General features: G+C 36.8%; 1 protein-coding gene across 1 annotated transcript; it reads left to right on the forward strand.

Annotated features, from left to right (window-relative positions):
• The first annotated feature begins 1505 nt into the window (after window positions 1–1505).
• LOC133783072 ((R)-mandelonitrile lyase 1-like) lies at window positions 1506–16359 on the forward strand. The gene is made up of 5 exons (XM_062222606.1): window positions 1506–1697; window positions 1780–2430; window positions 5863–6739; window positions 6962–7007; window positions 16142–16359. The coding sequence occupies exons 1-4, from the start codon at window positions 1592–1594 to the stop codon at window positions 6999–7001; spliced, it is 1674 nt and encodes a 557-aa protein (XP_062078590.1). The 5' UTR covers window positions 1506–1591; the 3' UTR covers window positions 7002–7007; window positions 16142–16359.
• The last annotated feature ends 239 nt before the right edge of the window (window positions 16360–16598 follow it).

Below are 16598 nucleotides of genomic sequence, written 5' to 3' on the forward strand. Positions count from 1 at the left end.
TCGCCTGTGGTTATTTTTCCCATTAAGGATTTCCACGTAATTCTATGTGTACTACTGTGTTTTTATTTCTTTTTTATTTTATTTTCAAGGGTGTACAATTTTGGCGCAAAATACCAAAATAATGTAAAATATTTAGTTCCAAGAGCATCTTTAAGAATGCACTACTTTGGTGCAAAATATCAAAACAATGTTGAATCTTTGCTCCAAATGAGAACTAAATTCCACACCAAATTGGGGGTGGTGAATATTCCACATCAAATTTGGTGGGCATATCTCGATGAGCTTACACCATGTTGGTGTAACTTTTTCACCAATTAGGTGTTTCAGCACCAAATATTACATAAAAGAAAATATTTTTCTTAAAAGACCATACCACTTATCTTCTTTACATTAACACTCCAATAACCAATTTATGAAAATAATTATATATTTCTACAAATGAAATAATATATCATAATTATTATATTTTAATAATTAATTGCTAATTATAATTTTAAATCTTAAACTAAATTACTAAGAAATTATATATTTTTCGAATTATGTTAGCATTTTAAATTAATTATTATCTTCGTTTTCTTTGAATGTTAGTATTCTAAATTTTAGTGATATGTTTTTTATTTCTTACTTAAATTTGTTATTCTTTAGTTATATCATTTTTATTATAAATATTAAATAACAAAATAATCAAACAAATATAAAGGCAAATTAAAAAAATGTAAAATATTAATGTGATCAAATTTAATTTGGTAGATTTGTGAAGGTAAATAAGTGATGATGAATTCAATTCAGTATAAGTAATGAATTCAGTGATATGTGTCGGACTAATAAATGCCGTATCTTAATAAAAAGAGCAATTTTTTTTTTTTTTGGAGAAAATTCATACAATCATGTGTTGATGTTGAATCTTCAGTTTTGTTTATTAACAATTATATATCGTTTATGTAAAAAAAACAGTATTATTAAGTTTTTCAAATTTGTATAACAATCACTCCTGCCCTACACATTAAAGTGCAGTCATTAATTTATTTGCACACTTAATAAATTGTTCAACCCCACAACTACTCTACAATATTAATACAAAAAATTCATAAAGTTTCATCATGAATATATATTGGAATTTTTTTTTATAAGAACTTCACTTTAATTTTTATTGGTAGGGCTCTTAATGTTTTCAAACCGTAAACAGTTTTCGGCGCGATTTTTTTTATGACTGTGTATATTATAGCTATTTAGAGTATTCTACAAATTTTCAGAAAATTTCGAATAATTTACAGCACCGAAAATTAAGTTCAAACATGTTATTTCCACTCGCATAAACAAAATTAGTCACGTGTGCAACAACATGTTTGAACTTAATTTTCGGTACTGTGAACTATTCAGAATTTTTTAAAAATTTACAAATGCTCTAAATAGCTACAATATACATGGTGATAAAAAAAATGGCGCTAAAAACTGTTCATATGGTCGGAGTGACTGAAAGCTCAAAGCTAACACCGGTCAAAAAATTCCAACATATATATATATATATATATATATATATAACAACATCACCCTTATATTGATCAAGCTTCAAATATATAATCCAAAAAGTATGGCAGTCGCTTTATTCCGTTTCCGATTTGTTATTCTAACCTTGACTCTTTTTCATCCCCATTTTCGCACTAGGGTTCTTGCGTTGGCTACTCAAAATGAAAATGGTATGTAAATATATACTACTTTGATGCATATATATATGCATGAAAAAACAAACTAATTATCAAACCCAAACAATATGTGCAGACTTTAGTTACATGAAGGCCGTCACCAACGCCACCGACCTACCGCCGTGGACGGCGGAGTACGACTACATAGTGATCGGAGGGGGGACCGCCGGCTGCCCTCTGGCGGCTACTTTGTCGGCGAATTACTCAGTGCTCGTCCTCGAAAGAGGCGGCGACCCAGAAACATACCAGGACTTCTTCCGGGCAGAGAATTTCGAAGCTCACATGGTGGAAGAAGACGACGGGGAAGGTCCAGTCGAGAGGTTCAGGTCGGAAGACGGCGTTGAAAACGCGAGAGGAAGGGTTCTCGGCGGAGGTAGCATGATCAACATGGGGTTCTACTCACGAGCGGAGAAGGAGTTTTATGAGAAATCGGGGGTGGAGTGGGAGATGGGTCTGGTGGAAAAGGCGTACGAGTGGGTGGAAGAGAGCATTGTGCACGGATCGGAGTTGTTAGAGTGGCAAAACTCCATGAAAGAAGCTTTGTTGGAAGCCGGAGTTGGACCGTACAATGGGTTTAGTTTGGATCATAAGTTGGGAACCAAATATTCTGGCTCCATATTCGATGAGTTTGGGGGTAGACATGGTGCTGCCGAGCTTCTCAACAAAGGAGATTTGAGCAAGTTGAGAGTGGCTGTTCGTGCAACGGTGGAACGAATCTTGTTCTCAGGTATGTCTAATAATAATCTGTGTGAAAATATACACTCTACTCTTTTCAAATATCATTCTCAATCCCATCATTATGAATCATAGTAAATGAGTCAAACCAAGTCAAAAAGCTAATCTTCTTATTTTAAAAATGATAGAGAAATACTCCGCCTCTATTATTAAGGATTGGCAGGAATTTGCTACTAATACCTCATTGGTATTAACTTGGCGCTAATAATATCTATTAGCCGCTAATAATATGTATTAGCGGTGGACTCGCACTCCATTGCTACTAGCACATTTATGCATCTGACGCACAAACATTTAATTCTTTCATCAAAATTCTTATGTTGTGATACTATCCTCAAAAAAATTTATAGAACATTCTAATATTCTTGACAACTACGATTTTTCAATGTTGTCTAAGACTTATCGATCGACATCTACAGTGATATAAGAGAGTATAAGAAAGAGAATAAAAAAGAACAAGTGTCCTAAACCTATTATTTTAAAAAGTTTTATGGTTTTAAATGTTTTATGTTGTCTTGTAAGAAGTGTTATTGCTCGACAAATTTGAGTTTTATGATTTCTTATTATTTAAATTATTACTATATGATGTGCCACAGATACATTAGTTTTGATATAATATGATATCTACTAATTTGATAGAAAATCTTGATTCAAAAAGCTTAGTTAATCCTCCATTTGAAAAAAAAAAAAAAAAAAGCTTGGTTAATATCCCAATTTCATAAAAATCACTTTGTGATACAAACTTCATCTGATATTAAATTGTCCAAAAGTTAGTTGTAATTTGCCACAAAAAAAGGCGGTGGAATTCAACAATTTATGTACGATTTATTAATGTATAAATTAACCACGTTTGGATAGTACTACCATTTTTTTTAATTAAACACAAAAATAATATATCTGACAACAATTAATAAATATGCAGAATCATTTCTCTGCAATAATATACCTGACAACAATTATCATTCAATACATTTTGCTTATAAAAATTACAGGTACCCTTTGTCTGTTTAAAATTTTAATATTCTTATAATACTCATCATTTAAAGTTTTATTTAATTTTTAATTATTTTATTATTTTTAAATAATTTAAATATATTTTCAAACGTCATAAAATAAAATAAATATTTAATTAAAACAATTTTAATAAGCAAAATTATTTTAAAAATAAATTTAATTAATTAAAAACAAAAAAAATAAAAACTAATTAAAATCTTATTAATTAATTTTAAATAAACCTAAAATTTAATTTAATTAATAAAAAAAACACATTTCCTCCAATCTCACCATCATAATCTTAGTTCCCCACCCTCCTAATCTCACTCTTATTTTAGTTATTTATTTGATTTTCAATTGTTTTATTATTTTTAAATAATTTAAATATATTTTCAAAATTCAAAAAATAAAATAAATTTTTAATTAAAACTTTAAAATGATTTTAATAATTTAAAAAGAAATTTAATTAATTAAAAACAAAAAAATTAAAAACTAATTAAAATCGTATTAATTAATTTTAAATAAACCTGAATTTTAATTTAATTAATGAAAAAAACACTATTTCACCCAATCTCACTCTCACCATCTGAGTTCTCCACCCTTCCATTCTCACCAATATTTTTTTTGTTTCAAAGTTGGATTGATTTGTTGATTAAATTAAAGTTTTAGGTTTATTTAAAGTTAATCAATAAGATTTTAATTAGTTTTATTTTATTTTTTAATTATTTAAATTTATTTTAAAGTTTTAATTAAATATTTATTTTATTATATGAAATCTGAAAATATATTTAAATTATTTAAAAAATATAGAAAGCAATTGAAAATCAAATAAATCAATAAATATGGGGCAATATAGGAATATTAAAAGTTTAAATGCACGGATGGTGCCAAACTATGTAGTTTTTGCAAATAGAGGGTACCGATTGATAATTATAAAAAACCTAGGGTACCGAGTTTGTATTTTGATAAAACATAGAATACCAAATAAGCATTTATCTTTATTTTTAGAATAAATAACATTTTTGCCCTCGAACTATGACATTGTATGATCTTGCCCCCTGAATGATTCGCGATGTTAAAAATTTCCCCCGATTTATGCACGTTACTAAAATATGAGACTTCTCTTAGATTTCGTCCTATGTGGCTAACAGATTGATGACGTAGCATATTATCTATTGATGTGGCAGTGCCATGTGTAGAATAATTATCAATTTTGTCCCTTGATTTTGACCACTACCAAATTATACCCCTTTTATAAAAAAAATATATATGTTTTCTCTTAAAAATATTAATTAAATATTAATAAATAAAAAAAATTTAATTATCAACAAATAACCTTTTTTTACTTTTCTTTTACAATATTAATTAAACCTATTTTAGAATGAATATTTAAAATAATTACTAAAACAAAGAAATTTTTTTAATTAAAGAGGTGGGCGAAAGACTTAAATAAATAAATAAAAATTTTAATTTAAGAGGAGGACAAAGGGGAAAAAACTTTGTTTTAGGATTTATTTTTTAATTTTTATATTAAAATATATTTATTTTATATTGTAAAAGAAAAGAAAAAGTAAAAAAAAAAGAAGTTATTTGCTATTACTTAGATTTTTATTTTCTGAGTATTTGAATTTTATTTAATTAATTTGAAACTTTTAGTGTTGATTATTTTCTTAATCTTTGAAAAAAAATGTTTTTATTTTTATTTTTAAGGATTTAATTATCATTTTTTTAAATTAAAGTAGTCTTAATAAAAATGGCATAATTTGGTAGTGGCCAAAGTTCGGGGGGCAAAATTTCTAATTATTGTACACATGATACTGTCACATCAAGAGACAGAATGGTACATCATCAATCTGTTAGCCATCTAGGACGAAATCTAACAGAAGTCTCATATTTTAGTAACATGCATGGTACAGAGAGAATTTTTAACATCACAAATCATTCGGGGGCACGATCATACAGTGGTCATAGTTCGGGGGGAAAATGCTATTTATTCTTATTTTTATCTTAAAATTTTTAATCTCTTAATTTCTAACTAGTGTGTAGTATTGCTACAAAATAATCATTTAGAGTCCAAAAATATCTATTAATTTTTTAACTTATTATCTTCTTTCAAATTTATTATGTATATATGTATATTTATTAGATAGACATATATAAATAAATTAAGATGATCTAAAATTATTAATTCTGTCTAATAATTAGTAATGAAGACACAATTTATTGACCAAATATTGGGTAACATTACTACTAACTTGCTTATTTGTTTGAAGAATACCAATCTCCTGCCATTTAATTTCTAATCACTCATATCTTTTAAATAATAGGAATATATAAAATTAATAGATTCTAATAATTTTGAGAATAAATCTTCTTTATTCCTATATATCATCATCACTCAAGTCTAAAACAGCACACAACTATATATCAGGTCTAACTGCAGTGGGAGTGATATTTAGAGACTCCAAAGGCAAATCCCACAGAGCATTTGTTCGAACCAAAGGAGAGATCATATTAAGCGCTGGCACAATCGGAAGCCCCCAACTCCTCCTCCTAAGCGGAGTTGGCCCAGCCTCTGAGTTGTCGTTTTTGAAAATTCCTGTCGTTCAACCCCAACCTCACGTCGGAAAGTTCATGGCCGATAACCCTCGTAACAACATCAACTTATTAATGCCCTTCACACTCTTTCCCTCCTACTTACAAATAGTCGGAATCACCCCAGATTTCTACCTCGAAACTGCTTCTTTCATTGTCCCATTTACCACCTCATTTGCTACCAAACCCTCCAGCCTTAGTGGAAACTACCTAACTTCTTCATCCATCGATCTAAGCGCGGCAACTATTTGCACCAAAGTCCCCGGACCTTCTTCTTACGGAACCCTCTCGTTGTCTTCGGCGGTGGATGTCGAAGCCCTCCCCAACGTTCGATTCAACTACTTTTCTGATCCGACGGATCTCGCCCGCTGTGTCAAGGCCATGAGGAAAGTTGGTGATTTGTTGAAGACTAAAGCCCTGGCTGCATTTAAGTTTGATAAAAATTTTGATGACGAGTTAGGGTTTAAGTTTTATGGTCCTTCTTTGCCAATGGATTACACGTCGAGTAATAATAATAATGATTCGTCGTTGGAAGAGCTTTGCCGGAGTACGGTGACAACCTGGTGGCATTACCATGGCGGATGCCGGGTGGGAAAGGTGGTCGATGGTGACTTTCGGGTTATTGGGATTGAAGGACTTCGAGTTGTGGATGGTTCTGTTCTTAGTATCTCACCGGGTACCAATCCTCAAGCCACAATTATGATGTTAGGCCGGTGAGTTGGATTTTTTCTTTTGGTCTCGTTCTTACATAAAGTGAAATTTATATACATGGTTTTGATATAATTTATTAATAAGAATTATTGCTTTTTTTGGGTCTTGTTTCATACATAAAATAAGATTTATATATATATAATTTGAAATGAAGATTTTTATATATTCAACGGAATGTTACCTAAAAAGTTAAAAATATTTATTTAATTCGATTTTCTTGGCAGGTATGTGGGGCTTAGGATTCTTCAAGAAAGAATGAATTAGGCCACGGTTGTTAACCCATATTGTATTGTATTGTGTAGTATTATTTTTATACAATATCATCAATATGCTGTATTAAATTATATTATGTTTGGTGTGCAATATATTGTATTGTATTAATTATTGTTTTTTTTTAATATTTAAAGCAAAATAAAATAAATATTTTCAAACTATTTTATATGTGATACTAACTTGACCTCGACCTCGACCTCGACCTCGACCTTAACCTTGACCTTGAACTTACCCAATACTTAGTCACCATCATTATGAATTATGATCCAATTAACTTTTAGAAAGTAAATATATTAGCAAATATGCTCATTCTGACCCAATGATCTTTTAAAAAGTGAGTATTTCATAAATATCTATCAAAATATCAATTTAGTTACAAAGTTCACATAATCAAAGTATACCTCATAAACTATCAAAGTATCAGCCATTAAACTGCTAGGCAATTTGTCAAACCAGGTTCAAATAATAATTCTCACACGAGAGAATCAACGACTAGTTCTGTTGGTGCAACAATTTATCTTTCTATATCAGGAAGTAAAACCCAACGATGAATGATGACCTGCTACTATTCCAGTGATGAGGTTTGCCTTTGACTCGTTGGGATCACCTGCAAGAAAGACACTCCGATGTTTAAGTCAGTTCAAAGTTCGATGCATTTCCCTTCTATGAATCTTATATTTATAGGGCAAAATATACAAAGCAGTTAGTTGGTTCAAGCGAACCCTGGAATGGGGGGAAAGAAATAACTGAATTTCCCTCCAAAAATACCGACTTTGAATGTCTCACTCAGGGGTCAGAAGCGCAGATCGCCTCTGACCCACAGCTTCTGCCTTCGGAACTTTTCTTTGCCAAAACGTTCTGTTTTGAATATTTGATAAATGAGGAAAGGGTTTTTGGGCCGAACATTTTGGGCCCAACAGATGCCCCCCGGCCCAAGCTTCGGACAGGCGAGGTGTGCTAATCTGTTAGAATCTTGGGCCGACTCTTCAACACCAAAAAGTTCGCCTAGAGCTGTCATTCTCCGTAAACCGAGGTAATCCGTAGGTACATGATCATTTGATTACCTGACAAGTTACACTTAATGCAAACACGGTTATCGAGTAAAACGTTTGGTTCAGAATTTTACCTTTCATTTAAGTAGTTTTTATTTCAAAATAATTTTCATTCAAATTTCCAAAATTTATTCCAACTTCCAGAGAGAAGCTCCGAAGAAACCCTAGAGATTTCCTTCAGCTCAAACCTTCGACAATCGTCTCATTCGGTGTGACAATGTCTTCTCGTTCATCTCCTGAGCCTTTGGATCGCGATGGATACAAGAATGCGTTCAAACGCATGCGTAAATCGTTCGACATTCCTGACAATGTCACGGTGAGGATGCTCTCGGATGCCAAGCTTCGAGAATGGCGATTTAAGGACGTAGTGAAGCCTTCTGAGATCATCATGAGTCTGAGACATATCGAATGACTCTGCTTCCCTCTCCCGGCTCTGCTTGTTCAGATAATTTCAAACTCTGGGGCTCACATTTCGCAATTTCTCCCAAATGCTATTCAGTCTATAGTCGGGGCTCAGATGATAGGGAGCCTCAGGAATGTCAATATTCAACCGGACGATATTTACGCGTGCTTCACCAAGTCTACGAACAAGGCGATAGAAGGAAAGCCTTGGAAAACCTTCTACCTCTCTCCCAAAAAGGATCAGACAATCTTCACCGATTTCGATACTCCCATCGAAATTGGGATAAATACTTCTTTGCTGTTGGAGGAGCGTGGTATCCTGAATTCCTGCCTCAGGAAATTTTTCCTCTGGCCAGGGTATTTATAAAAGGTGAGTCACATTTTTCATTCTGTTCCTTATTGATTTTAATATGAATTAATCATATCTGAATGATTGTCTGCTAGTTTAACTCTGTGTATTCCTGTTTTGGTTCTTTGCATCAGATTTTCCTTGGCCTCAGGTTAGCATGGGTTCTGAGCGAAAGAGCATGCTGACAGAGAAGGGGCTTCTGCATGAATCTAAGGAGAAGGCCATTAGTATCAGGGGTGTATTGAACCCCTACTGTATGCAGATTATGACTCGGCTTTGTTTCGTGGATCGAGTCGATCCTGGTGCTGTGCGAGTTAGATCGCAGAAGGGTGACATGACCCTAAGCAAGATTACAACAGCGTGTACAAAGCAGCTGGGAGCTTTCATGAAGAAATCCCCTCCTACTCCTTCAACTCTGTCGCTGACGAAGGCTGAGTTCGAAAGGGCGTGTTCTGAAACATACGCTGCGTGTGCCAAGCGCCAAGGGGTCCCAGAGGGTAAAAAGAAGGAGGGCTCTAGTCTAGCTTCTACTGCAGAGTCTTCCCCTGATAAGTCCGGCTTATCGCGCAGGTTTTCCCGCATCCAAGGGCGATCATCAACGCCTTCTGACGCTCTGCAGATTCAGCCTCTTCAGCAAGTGCCTTTGCCTACAGACGCCTTAGGAAAAAGAAAGGAGCGTGAGGAGTCCTTTGGCGAAGATTCGGACGACGGGAAGTGCATTTCGTCCAAGCTTCGGATCCCAAAAGGTTCTGCCCCCACTACTCAAGGATCTCCCTTTGTAATCCCCAAACTTACCCCAGGAAAATTACCAACGGGCCAGGCTATCTCGTTGTGCAAGTAGCCGCGGGGATCTGCCCCCGTTGGGCATTTACCTGGGGCGTCTCCTACTTCACATGCAATTGGGTCTTCCTTGGAAGCAGGCTCAGAAGGGGTGGCTCATGCAGAGGGCGTTTCCTCTTCTCCGTCCAAATTATCAGGAATGGCGACTGGAGATGGAGTGCAGGGTGGCTTACCGTTTGAGGTGAAGTCTCCTGCTGCCTGTGTGAAGCCGTTAGAGGCATTGCCCTCTGTTTCTGATTTGGCTGAAGGGTCTGCCATTAGCCATAAGCGTGGCTCAGAGGGGAGACGCCCTTCCTCTGCCTCTCGTAAAAACAAGCTTCCAGAGGATGCCTTCGGAGAGGGTTTTGAGTATGCGGATACCACTCCTCTGCCAGTTGAGGCAAGTAAAGTCGTTGTGTCTGAAACTATCCCTAGGTGTCAGGAATCAGGGGCTGTCACAGTAACAGGTGTTGACACTCTCAGTGTTGACGTTTCCTTATTACCGCCTACCGCTTCTGAGTCTCATCCAGGAGATGTCATTGCAGTGTCCTCGAAGGGTACTAACACTTTTGAATCTCCTAGCGCTTTCTTGGAGCAACTAACGTCTTCTTTCGTGCAGACGCCGGTGTACCTCCCCAGTGATTTGGGTGAAAATGATAGCTTATTTATACTCCCTTCGAAGATGTATTCTTCTGGCGTGGGGACAGTTGCGCTGGCGTCTGATAGCATTATGGTATCGACGTTAGCAGAAGGTGGGAAGCTAGCTGCCCCCGTTGCTTCTGCAGCTGCGCTTGCAGGGGGAGAAGCAAGTGACAGAGCAAGAGTTGTGTCGGAATATGGCCCTTCTGCGTCTACTGAAGTTATGGATGAAATGCTTCGTATAAGTAGACCCCATCTGCCGACAGAAGTAATTGGATCCTTGAGCGGGCAAGGTGATTTGCTGCAGCAAGTATCAGATCACATCTGGATGGTAAGTTGGTTAAAAAATCAGGCCTTGTTTATAACTCTTGATATGTATAAGATGTTATTTTTAATGGGTGTAATTGATTTTTCACAGAGCTATGTATGCGCATCTGCTGCAAGGCGGGAATATGCGGCGGCTATACAGAATGGCTCTAAACTAGCGGAGCAGACGGCGAAATTAGAAGAGGAGCGGGCGGGGAGAATGATGGCCGAGGCAAATCGGGACGTGCTCGTGGAAGCCATCAAGAAGTTAGAAGCAGAGCTGGCAGAGGCAAAAAAGAGGGTGACTGCCACAGAGGAGAAGCTGGTAGGCACTGTCGGGCTCGAAGTAGAGCGAGACAAACTGAAAGCTGACTTGGTGGATATGACCAATAAGTGGATGGAGAAAAATCAAGTCTGCGTTCAGCATGAAGCCCGCATGGAGAAGCTTAGTAGCATGATGAACGACCTTGAGGAGGATGTAGCGTCGTTGCAGACTGATAAGGAGATTTTAGAAAAAGAGAAAAAAGAACTGGAGCGAAAGTCAAATGATCTTGAGGCCAGTGTAGCGGATGCCAGGAAGCAGAAGTTGGAGGCTGAACTCCATTTAGGGAAGAAGTTGAAAGAAGCAGAAGAGGCGGTGGCTGAAACCAAGAAGCAGTTGGAGGAGATGGCAGAGGTATGCGACTCTTCTTTTGTTATTAATGTATTTGAAAATTAATGGGCCCATAAAACATGTGTATTGATTTCATAATGTTTTTGGTTTTGCAGAAGGCAGCAGAGGCGGCGATTGAAGCCACAAGGCAGCGCATTCGAGATCGCGAGATCACCGAATGCAAACTTGTGAGGGTGGCTGAGGTAGATACTGCGAAGTATTTGGATCTGGCATTACGTAATAAGAAGCAGTCCCCAGAGGAGAAATAGGAAAAACTGGAGATGTATTGTAAACGTTTCGATGTAAAAATAGGAGAGTGTGATGTCGACAATACTTGAAATGAGCTTGGGGATCTGCAGATTTCCTATTCTTCGTGTCATCTTGAGAAGTTGAAGTTGAGGGGCGACGTGCTGGGGTCGATGTATAATGCCAACAGGGAAGCTGTTGAAGGTAGTGTTGCCAGTGTGGCATCTGATCAGATGGCATTAGGATCCGCGCCTGTTACAGAGGCAAAGCCAGATGGTGAAAGAGGTGCTGTAGAATGAACGACACACTATCGTTTTGTTAAATTCTATCATGTTTTGCTTTGAATTAATTTCTGTATATGCATTCTTTGGGCTCCTTTGGCCGCTAGTGTGTAGATGATTGTAATAGAGCAAATTATCAATACAAATAGAACTTTGTTTCCTGTTGGTTGCCTTGGTGTGTGTACTGGATGTGTTTGTTGTTGTTTAGGACTTAATCGAAGGCGTGATGACAGGTGTGAGTCATATGGCTTATTCGGATCAGAAGCTTCATAGACCCTTTAGGCCATTGCGTGCGAAATACAGCGAAAGATTATACAGATGGTGGGAGAGAATGCCCAGTTAAGTGTTGTGTGAATGATCCATCTTGGTATTTTGGTGATGGGTTGGAGCTGACAACATTGTTGTTGCAGGTGAGCACAGTGAGTGGACGAAGGTTCCCTTTTTGAGGAGAATCTTTGACAACCCACAGTGACTTTACTCAACGTGGGCTATGGAAGAGTTTATCAGAAGTGGCATCCCGTACTACATATCGTGTGAACGCTATGGGTTAGGCCATCCGAAGCTAGAGAGTGCGATGGCAGAGTACATGCGTCGTATTGAATGGGATTAATTATGGGCAAGAAAATAGTTGTTCATAGAAAATAGATCAATTATGAAATCAGGAGTTAATATTGTCGTCAATGTAACATAATTTATAAATAACAACTTCTGATTTATTGCCATTTTTGAGTATACATCGCCTTTTGATCCTGCATAGTACAAATATTCATTTTTGTTTATTGAGAAAGGAATTGAGCAAATATGTGTGCCCACGCTTAGCATATGCCAATTTAAGTTATAGTGATAAGTGTGTTGTACTCCTGCGACGTTGTCATTATTGTTGGGGGGTAGACCTTCTTACTCGTAGGGAGTTTTTGTAGTGGTCTTGATCGGATCGGGTTCGGCTTCTGGAGACGGAAACTTTCCCATGAGGTCAGAGGGGTTAATGTGATCTAGACCGAACGCGGGGGACAAAGCGTAGAGTAGGGCATCGAGGCAGATGCAAAGAGGTCAAGATTGTGAGGCAGGTATCTTTCCAATGCACCCATACCGTGTAGTATAGTGATGGCTTGTTTGGGTTGTCGCGTATCCTATCAGAGGCACCCATTGTGTAGGATATGGGTGCGACTGCGGGAAAAGTTCCTCCCAGCCTTGGATTGCCAAACCAGCTAGTATGCATTGGTGAGGAATCCGAAGCATGACAACAGATGGTTCTGCTGTGATAGTCAGGGTAGAGTAGACAGCAGGAGGTGCTCCTCTTATGCGGGTAAGAGGGTAGGGTTTGTAGTGCACCTCCGTTGGGCGGCCAGTTCAGCGTAGTCAGGGCAGATTAGACTGCGAAATGGTTGGCCGTAGCTCCCTGTGAGCTTAGTCAAGTCAGATTAGAATGCGGTACAAAATCCAGTGAAACAGCAGAGGCGGTAGGATCGTGTACGCAGATTGTGTGTAATGGCCTTGCTACCAGGATTTGCTGAGATTCAGTCTGGTGCCAATGTGCGGGGTGTGATCTTCACTGTGCATTATTATTGCTCTTTGTTTATTGGAGTGTAGGTGTGGGTAACGTATGTATTGAGATTAAAGACATACGGTGTATTGCTAGGGGAGGTTGGCAACTACGAGCATTCAGATAATTGTTTATTTATAGCCATTGTGGTAGGTGGTTTTTGAGTACACGTGAATAATGTTATTTTTGAGCAAAGGTAGGTGGGGATATAATCGAGGAAACCTTTCAAGTGAAAAGTTAATTGTCACGTGTCTGACTTGGTGAAATATGGTGGACAATAATGTCAAGAAATTGAATATACAAGAGAAATTTAAAATAATGTGAAAAAATGGAAAGTTGTTGTATTACTTTTGAATTGCACAGTACAACTATTAACAATAATATTGTTTCAAAGACATTGAATTCCAAGTACGGGGTACGATTTTCCCACTACGTACATTCTTTAGGGTGTAAGACCCTCTGCCTAGTACTTTTATGATTTCGAAAGGCCCTTCCCAATTAGGTTCTAGCTTCTTCTTGTTGCCTGTGACCTTATGCAGAACCCAATCACCTTCTCGAAATGTGCGTGAGTGGACTCTTTTATTGTAGTAGCGTTCTGCAACATTTTGATAATTCTCTAGTCGTAATTGTGCCATTGTACGTGCTAGGTCCAGGTTGTGCAACAGTTGAATATTGTTTGTTGTTTGATCAGATGCGATCTCTGTCCGAAGTGTAGGTAGACCGACTTCTGTTGGGATGATGGCCTTTGTTCCATATACCATGGCGTAGGGATATTCCCCCGTGGAGGATATTTTTGTTGTCCTATATGCCCATAATACTTTCGGTAATTCTTCTACCCATGCTCATTTTTTTATCTTCCAAGTTCTTCTTAATGTTGGCAAAGATAACTTTGTTGGAAGCCTCTGCTTGACCGTTGCCTTGTGGGTAGGTGATAGAGGCAAAGCTAAGCTTGATCTTGTATGTGTCACATAGTTCTTGTACCTTCGCATTTTGGAACGGAGTTCCATTGTCCACGACTATCTCCCATGGTATTCCAAATTGACATATGATATGCTTCCAGATGAAGGACATAGTGTCTGTTTTGCTGACCGTGACGTTAGCCTCTGCTACAACCCACTTCGTGAAGTAATCAGTGGCTACAAGAGCATACCGTCTTCCTCCAGCAGCCTTAGGTAGTTAACCTACTACATCCATACCCCATTTTGCAAAAGGCCAAGGTGCAACGATGGAGTGTAAGGTTTGAGCAGGTTGATGGATGGTGGGTGCAAATCGTTTGTAGAGTCCAAGTACTTTACTTAGCTAAGTTAGATAGTAGTATTATAGTAATTATAGTATTATCCTTATGACTGTGGATTTTTGGTTCAGACCGGGATTTATTTGGACACTCATAGTAGTACTTGTAGATTTTCTAAGTTTAACCTATAGTTTAAGAATATTAATTTTAACCCAAGGTTTGATTAATATGACTGATATTGAGGATAATATTTATTATACTATAAGGTTTAAATAAGAACCAATAGGATTTTAAGCACATGTTATGTATGGGTGATTAAGGATTAAGTATTTTGAGGATTAAATTTATTAAGTTAAAATTTGAATGCTCTAAGGTCAGTCAGCAGCTTTGAAAACGTTTAAGGGCTTAGTCAAGGCTGTTTACTCAATTCAAATTAAGCTAAAAATGTGTAATTTCGTGTTTAAATAATCAGCGTATGCCGATATATCACAGCTATAGGGGGCGATATATCGCAGCACGTAGATACGGAAAACATGAAACGATGCATGTTTGCCTCGGGCATAATGGTCCAGGCGATATATCGCCTATAGGGGGCGATATATCGCCTCCTTCAGCATATTTTGAATGTTTTTGAAATCATTTTCCATTCAACCCTTCAACCTCTTGATAAGTCTAGCATCTTTTTGAACGAGTCTTCAGCCTCTGCTGAACGATAATTCAAATTATTTTCACTTAAAAAGCCATTATTTTTATTCAAGTTAAATTAAGATCCTTTCATTCCTAAACTCTATAAATAGGACCTAGTACCCATCCATTATTCATCTTTTACTCTAAGTTCAGAGGTTGCAAGTTGCTAGGTGAGTGTGAGAGTGTAAACACTTGGGTGGGGAAATCATAAGCTTGATCATCATAAGCTTATCAAACACTTGGGGAAGTAAGGATTTATAGTATTTCGGTTCGAGGTTTAGATTGGTCTTACAAGTCTTCAAGGTATTTCCACACCTTAGTTCATTGGTATTATTTTATTTTAAGTTCTCATAGTCTTCCACTCAGCCTTCTAACCGTTTCTTATTTTGGTTAGGAAATCTAAGAACTTGCACATAAGTTTTCGGTAAGTATTTTCTCAATGGTTTAGTCCTTCCATTCCTTTCATTTCTCTGCTTCACTATACTCACTCTTTTTCAAATGGTTCTTAGGAGTGTTCCAAAGTCCCAACTCTGTCCTCTTATCCCGGTGTTTTGGTAAGGAAAATAGGGTAGAACTCATATGTTATATGTTTTATATGTTATCTTATGTTTTTATGTTATGAAAAATGTGTTATGTTATGTATGTATGTAGGCTTGGGCATATGACCCAAATGACTAACAAGCCCCAAATGGATTATGGGCATATGACCTGCTTAGCTAGTAGGACCCCACTAATCCAATGGGCATATGACTTGTTTAGTCTATGGGACCCCAAGTAATAATGGCCATTATAGTATGTGTATGATATAAGTGTTATGTTATGCTATGTTTTTATGTTTCTTATGAAATTTATGTATATGAACTATGTGGTAGATTTTCCTTGCTGGGCATTAGGCTCATTCCTTTTTGTTTATATGTGCAGGGAAATAGCTATAATGGCGGGTAAGATTTGTGGATGCTTGGGGAATGTGTATCGGTGATGAATGGATTCAAGGAGTCGAGAGTTCGATTTCGAGGATGTAGTCTTTTATTTATGGTTTATGTGTATTTTTCCGCACCTATTTATGTAATCTCTTTTCATTTCAATTAAGATATGTTTTTTTTTTAAAAACAATGGAATCCCATATCCTGCTTTGAGTTTATGTAAGTTTAAACATTGGTTCTTACAAGTTTTTAATAAAGTATGATCTTTTTCACTTGTAAGTTCTATTAAAGATTAGGGTCTATGTATAGTTTTCGTTAATGGTCCAAAGTCTAGAGTAGTTGGGTCATTACATCGTTGGCATTTTCGCATTTTTTGGCATAATCATGCGCTTCTGTCATCATGTATAGCCAGTAATACCCTACTGTAAGTGCTTTGTGTGCCAGACTCCGTCCCC

The sequence above is a fragment of the Humulus lupulus genome, chromosome 6 (genome assembly GCF_963169125.1).
Source record: "Humulus lupulus chromosome 6, drHumLupu1.1, whole genome shotgun sequence".
NCBI classification, from domain to species: domain Eukaryota; kingdom Viridiplantae; phylum Streptophyta; class Magnoliopsida; order Rosales; family Cannabaceae; genus Humulus; species Humulus lupulus.

Bases quoted from the DNA above. Each gene is read 5' to 3' on its own strand.
- LOC133783072 (XM_062222606.1), top strand. From the start codon at position 1,592: ATGGCAGTCGCTTTATTCCGTTTCCGATTTGTTATTCTAACCTTGACT. The intron at 2,431-5,862 runs GTATGTCTAATA...ACTATATATCAG, and splicing joins GGAACGAATCTTGTTCTCAG to GTCTAACTGCAGTGGGAGTG. The intron at 6,740-6,961 runs GTGAGTTGGATT...TTTTCTTGGCAG, and splicing joins ACAATTATGATGTTAGGCCG to GTATGTGGGGCTTAGGATTC.